General features: G+C 50.2%; 1 protein-coding gene across 3 annotated transcripts; it reads left to right on the forward strand.

Moving 5' to 3' along the window:
• Positions 1-276: 276 nt before the first annotated feature.
• On the forward strand, positions 277-7506 carry LOC114426860 (coiled-coil domain-containing protein 136-like). 3 transcript variants are annotated; one of them, XM_028394535.1, is made up of 10 exons: positions 277-400; positions 716-887; positions 2119-2415; positions 2492-2566; positions 2639-2932; positions 3130-3247; positions 4244-4460; positions 4586-4720; positions 5760-5874; positions 6328-6419. In XM_028394535.1, the coding sequence occupies exons 2-9, from the start codon at positions 836-838 to the stop codon at positions 5862-5864; spliced, it is 1293 nt and encodes a 430-aa protein (XP_028250336.1). In that variant the 5' UTR covers positions 277-400; positions 716-835; the 3' UTR covers positions 5865-5874; positions 6328-6419. The 3 variants fall into 3 exon arrangements, with proteins under 3 accessions (XP_028250336.1, XP_028250319.1, XP_028250328.1); XM_028394518.1 differs by having other exon boundaries at positions 2492-2932; XM_028394527.1 differs by lacking the exon at positions 5760-5874 and having other exon boundaries at positions 2492-2932; positions 6328-7506.
• Positions 7507-7837: the final 331 nt, after the last annotated feature.

The following is a 7837-nucleotide window of genomic DNA, read 5'->3' on the forward strand; positions in this document are numbered from 1 at the left end:
GATGTCTGTCGCCTAGCAACCAGTGAAGTGAGAGAGGTGTGGAGAGTTTGCAGCATTTTTACCAGCAGGGCATCAGGACCCTGCAGGCTGTGTGTGTCTGTGTGTGTTATATTTTTAAATCAGTTAGTGGATGAACTGATGAATTCCTGTTCAAACCAGCAGCCCAGTCTCTCACACACACACGTCTGTCCTTGTGCCAGCAAAGGGTTAAAAAATGACGTGATGTGGGCTTGTTGTGCATTCACATCATGGCTGAGTGTGTCTAAGGCTTGTAGTGACGTGGCTCAGCATCACAGTGAGAGAGGAGCTGATAGTGAGGAGGAAAAATAGGACAACAGGAGGAAGAGAAGGAGGTCTGCAGTGTGCGCTGTCAACTCACCAGGAGAGCTGCTTCATCCAGGTATGTCTCCTGTGTGTGTGTGTGTGACAGCAGAATGATGCATGGGGTTTCACAGCAGAGAAGCACAGAGGAAGGTCACAGAGCCACCTGAGCTCTCAGCTCAGCTTAAAGGACCAGTTCATCATTACATCTGTATGTTAGCTTAGTCTCATTAGCATCAGATGTTTGTTAGCTGTGTGTGTCTGTGGTGGTTGGGTGTGATCCTGTGGTGCATCATAGTGACCCTGTGTGATCCAGTGTTGGTGCTAGCACAGTTTTTCTGTGTTTTTTTTCTGACAGTGTCCCCTCCTCCCCCTCTCTTCGGTCCCCCTGCAGGAGGATGAAGGGACTGCAGCACCTCTCTCTGCCCAGATCGTGAGCCGGCTCCCTCCTATCCCCTCTGCCTGGATCCTGCCTCCTCTCTGTAAAGCAGCTCCTCCTCCATCAGCCTGAAACATGGATGGATTCCGGCTTCCACCCGTTATCGAGGAGGTCCTGGACTCCTCTGGTCAGTCTGAACTGAACTATAACTTATCAGTGATCAATAATTCATTGAGCACATCAGACATACTGTTGCTTACTAAATCTGATGATCTGCACTTCCTATGTCACAATAAAAGCCTCCAATGAAAGAGGGTTATTCACTGAACTCACAATCGTAAAAATGATTGATGATGATTGATGATTGCTCACATGTGCAGGCTTTTATTGTAAAAGAGCCCGCCCACATGTCCTGTTTAAACTGTTATACATATGATGATGATAATGATGGTGATGTTGATGATGCAGCAGTTCATGAATGATCCTTGTGACAGTGATGCTGTCAGTGTAGGAATGTGATTGGCTGCCTGCCTGGGCCAATCAGCAGCAGCCCTGCAGTCAGACACCTGAACCCTGACAGCAACCAGAAAAGGGTACGGACTGCAGACACGCTCTTGGCGGACATGTTGACTCTCAGCTGTGTTACTGACCCTCCTAAGGAGGAGGAGAAGAGCCGAGCTATTAATAGACTCTGTGACGATGAAGGACGACAGCAGGAGGCATGATGGGAGATTTCAGTTGTGACCTCAGACACAAACACTCTCATCACCTCATCGTGTTCATGAATAGCATTTTAAACAGTATTTGATATGAACAGATCACAGGCATGTTTTCTCAGCTGGTCCAGAAGCTCATCTGTTCACACATCAACCATAATGCTACCCAGCAACCTGACCTGGGGAGGCCTGGACTCCGCCAACCCCTGAAGGGCCGAGTCAGCACCTCAAACTGATTGTTGTGTTCTTAAACCATCACTGGCAGGAGCATCATCCTGCTGAAGGAGTCCATCAGGGACCACTGTGTCCATCAAAGGGTGGATATGGTCTACAGCAATGCTAAGCTAGTTGCTACGTGTCAAACTAATGTCTGCAAGCAGGTTTCCCAGCAGAAGCTCACATGAAGCACCTCACTGCCTCCACCGGCTGGCCTTCACCCCGTCCTGGTTCCATGTGTCCCCCAGGTCAGGTGCAGCTATGAGTCCATGTGATCTGTCCCTTGAAGAGCTTCCAGCAGCTCATCTGTTGGGTCAGATCATGCTGGAGCCCTGGTGCCCTGCAGTGGATGTTCTGATCCGTCTGTTTGTGTCCAACTCTGTTGTCACCCGATGTTTGTTTCTGTTCTCAACACCAGGTGGAGCCACAGCACAGATCTCCTCCTTACAGCTGGTTCAGGGTGTTTTTCTGTTTTTCTGTCTGCAGACGAGCTTTGTGAGCTAAAAACTGAGCAGCCCACCATGCTGGCAGACACTCTGACGGCCAAAGAGAGGGAGTCTTTGGAGGAGAAGGAGGAGACGGTGGGAGATGGAGAAAAGGGGCAGCAGGAGGAGGAGAAGGAAGTAAAGGAGGAGAAGTCTGAGGATGAAGAACAAGGAGGAGCAAAGAGTGAGGAGGAGGAGGTGGAGGACCTGAGAGCTCAGGTGATACAGCTGCTCCTGGAGCTGGAGGAGACCCGGGAGGTGTCCCAGAGGAACGAGGAGAGCTTCATGGAGCTGCAGGGTGAGGAGCAGGAGCCACATCACACACACACGCCTCCCCCCGACTGAGTTCCCTCTGTGTCTCCTCTCTGTCTCAGGTCTGTTAGAGGAGGAGCGCCTGGCCAGCGCCCACCAAGCCGAGAGCTTCACCAGACAGATCCAGAGACTGCAAGGTGGGCGCGCCGCTTCCTGTCCACTCAGACTGCAGAACACACACCGACACACACTCTGTTTGTCCCCTGCAGCCCAGCTGCGCTCTGTCCAGGAGGAGATGGACAGTCTGGAGGTGGAGAAGGAGAGCGAGTTGGAGGAGGTGCAGCAGGAGCTGCGCTCTGCTCAGGAGGAAGTGCTGGTGCTGCAGCAGGCGGCCGAGGAGGCGGCGGCAGAGAGGGAGAATGACATCGCCTCCCTGCAGGAGGAGCTGTGTCGTCTTAGGGCGGAGCTTCAGCGACTCTACGCCACGACCGCAGAATACGAGCTGGAGATCACCACGCTGAGAGCCGAGATGAGCATGAAACACCGCAACAGCATGCCGCCTGGTGAGACTCACAACGACACAACTACACAACACAGCTACACAACACAACTACACAACACAACACACCAAAACTACACAACACAACTACACAACACAACATACCAAAACCACACAACACAATACAGCTTCACTACACAGCTACACAATAAAGCTACACCAGCCCATTACTGAAACACTTAGGTTCATGTGTGGCTGCAGGTGATGTGACTCAGCTGCAGGAGGAAGTCGTCTCACTGACCGACGAGCGCCAGACACTGACCACCAACAACCAACAGCTGAGCAACAAAGTGGAGCAACTGCAGCAGCAACGAGATGAGTAAGTCAAACTGAGTCTGCAGGTCCATAGGTCCATCAGTCCTCTGAATGTCTGCAGGTCCATCAATTCAATTCAGTTTTATTTATATAGCGCATATTACAATCAGACATTGTCTCAAAGCGCTTCACAGGAACGCACAGAAACCTTGAGCAGAAACCTTGAGCAGGACCCGTCAACTTAAGGGGGGACCAGTCCTGCTGCTAGTCAGAGAGGATGAGGGAGAGAGAGAGAGAGCGAGAGAGAGGATGAAGGAGAGAGAGAGAGGAGAGAGAGAGGATGAAGGAGAAAGAGAGAGAGAGAGAGAGAGGATGAAGGAGAGAGAGAGAGAGAGAGAGAGAGGAGCAAACATGATACAAACATGATACAGTACAGAGCAAACATGACAGCAAGATGAAACAGTGATTATATTGCAATAGATATCTATATATATCGTCGGTCCATAAGTAGGAATAGTAATTTGATAGCAAGGATGAGCAGCAGGGGCTAGTGAAGTCGATGAGCACAGGAGAGATCAGGGACCAGACTGCAGGTCAGCATGCAGGTCTTGAGACCTGCAAAGAGAGAGAGCGAGAGCGAGGCACAGAACTACAAGGAAGACAGTTAACACAGATTATGAGACGATATTACCCAGTATGATCCAGACTAAGGAGAGTGGAGGAGAGGTCAGAGGGTGCTCAGAGGATCGTGTTTGTGCCACCCGACAACGTAGAGCAAGAGAGACTTCACGGGCCGGACTGCAGGTCATCATCCAGGTCTTGAGACCAGTGTGAGCCAGACTAAGGAGAGAAAATGAGAGGTCCCCTGAAATCAGTCCCCTGAAAGTCCGCAGGTCCATCAGTCCCCTGAAAGTCTACAGGTTCATCAGTCCCCTGAAAATCTGCAGGTCCATCAGTCCCCTGAATGTCCGCAGGTCCATCAGTCCCCTGAAAGTCTACAGGTTCATCAGTCCCCTGAATGTCCGCAGGTCCATCAGTCCTCTCTCTGATGTGTCCTCAGGCGAGATGACATGTACCTGGCAGTCAGAGGAGAGGGTGGCACTGAGCATCAGCGGGATGTCCAGATGAAGGTGGACACTTACATCACCCTGTCCCAGTCTGAACACCAGGATCTGGACTCATGTTCAGTCCAGAAGGACATCTGCAGTTCTGAGCTCAATGTACTGAAGGTCCAGCTGAGACAGGCTGAGGAGACATCCCAGAAAGTCCAGAGAGAGGTAAGAGTGGGACCTTGTGTCTAAAGGAATCATCAGAGATGACAGGATCATTATCAGAGATGTTTCTGGAGGACGTCCCTACTCTCAGGTGAGACTGAGCCTGTTTTTCTCTGTGTGTCCATCAGTGTGACGGTTTAAAGGACGAGCTGGCGGAGCTACAGCAGCTGTACGGCCGCAGCCAACGGGAGCGCACGGTGCTCGAGCAGGAACTACAGTGCTGCAAGGCTGAGCTGCAGAGACTGGTGGGCAGGAAGTCCCAGGTGAGAGGTCAAAGGTCAGAGCGTCAGAGAGCGCTGCCCTCATCTAGACTTTATGTGACTGTGCTAGGTGTAACAGCACCTGACAGGTTAGGGTTAAAACTTTCAGAGGAAGGTAAGTCTGGATCAGGGCTCCGTGTCCTCTGTCTGCATGTCGGAGCACTGTGATGTCATCCTGCTTCCTACACGCAGCCGGTTTCTCAGCATTTGTTATGAGCTTCTTCATCTGTGGCCTCAGAGCTGTGTGTCCATCATCTGTCTGCTCCTGCTGAACGCCTCCTCCCACAGCCACCACCAACCCGGCCGACCCAGCTCCTTAAGCTCCTTCTGATTGGCTGATTGTTTTTTGATTGACTGACCTTAGATTTAGTGACACATGACGTGAAGCTCTCAGACCAGGCTGGCGTCTGCTTGGACCAGCAGGTCTTTGGCCACGTCTTGACATGGACTTGATGTGGACGTGTGTCTCAGGACTTTGGACATGTGTGTTGACCTCACCTGACGTGGTCTGGACGTTCTTCTTGGTGAGATGTGTGACATGTGATCTGCGTTTGGTGTTGACACTTTTGAAGTGGACTTGACCCGGGACATGATCAAAACCCTTGTTGGACCCGTTAACAGGGACGAGGCCTCGCCTCTGCTCCCCTTTATCGAATGATTCTCCCACATGGCGCTGTCGGCAGTGCGGCGGTTGAAGCAGCACCACGGCCGCTGACCTCCTGAAGCGGCGCCGCAGGGTGTCGGCAGACATCTTTAAAGGACAGGAAGTGGCTGCTCCTGGTGCTACGCTTGCTGCCTCGGCTCTCCATCGTGTCTTTGTCCCTGATTTGGTGCTGATCCCTGCTCTCGTTCCTGTTCCTTCGCCGCCATGTTGCTGTCTGCTCGCCGCCACATTTACACTCTGTAACTGATGTCTGTCTGTCTGTCCCTCCTCTCTGTCCTTTGTCTGGTTTGCCTCCTGCTCCCTCACTGACTTTATAAGTCTGATTATTTTCTGGTTTTTTCCCTCCTCCCGACACTCCTGCCTCTTGTCTTTTCTCAGAACTGCACCCGTCCATCTGAGCCCCCTGTCCTCTCCACCCCCTTCATAGGAATGATTGTAATAGTGGCCTTGATTTGGTGCTGGTGGGAGGAGCTGGCGTCCTAGAGGGGACCAGGTATGGCCTCTCCCTTCTTTCTGTGCTACGCTGTGCTTCTCTACTGCCACGGTGTTCAGTCAGGGTCAGGTGAATCAGCCCGCCGTGCTCCCTGAACTTTGTCCCACATGCAGACTAACGTGGACCGCAGTCTCCTGTGATTGGCAGCATTTTGCTGTGGTCCATGCTGCTGGTGGGTGTTCGTGGTTCTCAGGCGGAGCAGCGGGTTAAAGCTTCCTGTTCTTGTTCTTGCTTCCATTGCAGGTTGTTGTAGAGCAGTGCGGCAGGTTGTGTGTGTGTGTGTTTGGGGCTGTACAGGGATTTGTGGGTGCTAGTAGGGTGCATGTAGGTTTGTCTCCAGGCTGTCAGGGCGCCATCTTTTTCCCATTGTGCTTGTCGGGTTGGTCATGTGTCCTCGCTGTCGTACTTTGTTTCACTGTGAAGGTTCTAATGTGACTCCTCGTGTCTCTGCAGAGCAGCGCTGAGGGCTGGAACCTGGCGGTGGTGGCGGTCGCCTTGGCAGCCATCGCAGTTCTGGTGGTTCCCAGCTTCACCAGGAAGTGACCTCACAGAGAACTGTGGGATTGTGAGATTGCCGTCAATCATCCAGCACCACCCTCATACATGTCCGTCCTGATGTCTGCTTGTCGCACCGCCATGACGCTTTGATCCAAACGTCACAGGGTTCAGTGAGTGCTGGAGGGAAAAGCAATAAGATGGCTGCATCCACAAAGTCCTAGATTTGACTCCTTCCTCTTCCTACAGGTCAGACGATTGATTCATTGATCAGCTCCGTGTTTTCCTGAGAGTCCAGCTGGATATCTCAGAGGTCATGTGACTGTAAATAATCTCATGGTTCCAAAGCAAGACGAAGCTGATTTTTTAAATTTTGTTTTTTGTGAAAGTTGTCCAATAAAGCTGAAACCACCAGAGCTGTCTGTCAGTCAGGGAGTCGCAACAAAATCATTGTTCTTGTAAACGGCCTGACAATGATCAACTGATTATTGATCAAGCATTCATTTATAGAGCTGCGACCGAACTGTTGATTGGTTGATGGACTTGTTCCTTCGCCTTATTGTTCCCACACTGATGGAGGACCTGCAGCAGACAGAACTTCCTGCCTGAAGCTGTAAATACTCAGCGGTGATATCTAATTTCCACATTTGTACCATGAACATGTTTGTTTGATGTTTTTAAACCTGTTTTTGGTTTATAGAAGGTGAACATCTAAACCCTCATATCGCACCTTTATCGAAGCATGAAGGATGTTTGTGAGCCTGCTGGTTCACAGACTGGTTTCACTGACTGGTTTTATAGACTGGTTTCCCTGACTGGTTCATAGACTGGTTTCACTGACTGGTTTTATAGACTGGTTTTACTGAGTGGTTCATAGACTGGTTTTACTGACTGGTTCATAGCCTAGTTTCACTGACTGGTTCGTAGACTGGTTTCACTGACTGGTTTCACTGACTGGTTTTACTGACTGGTTTCACTGACTGGTTTCACTGACTGGTTTTATAGACTGGTTTCACTGACTGGTTTTACAGACTGGTTTCACTGACTGTTTTTTTTATTTTTATTTTATTTTAGATACTTGGGAAATTGTTTTTAAGGCTTTTTTTAATTTTTATTTTATTTTATATACTTTAATATGGGAAATAGTTTTTAAGGCTGCTGCCAAGAAGTGTCATACAATGACCAGCAAGGCGCGCCACACCAGTGAGTGCACTGGAGGCAGTGCGGGTAAAGTGTCTTGCCCAAGGACACACAACTAGGACTGGTTTCACTGACTGGTTCACAGACTGGTTACAGACTGGTTTCACTGTGTTTCAGCCTTTTATCTGAAGATATTTTTGCACAGCGCCTGGTAGCAGAACTTATTATTATTATTTTCAGTGTTTTTGAGTTTTTGGGCAGAACGTGATCGGAGCACAAGAAACATGAGAGTAAATATTAAATATAGTTTTTGCATGTAGCTTTAGTG

Source organism: Parambassis ranga, chromosome 2 (assembly GCF_900634625.1).
Source record: "Parambassis ranga chromosome 2, fParRan2.1, whole genome shotgun sequence".
NCBI classification, from domain to species: Eukaryota; Metazoa; Chordata; class Actinopteri; family Ambassidae; genus Parambassis; species Parambassis ranga.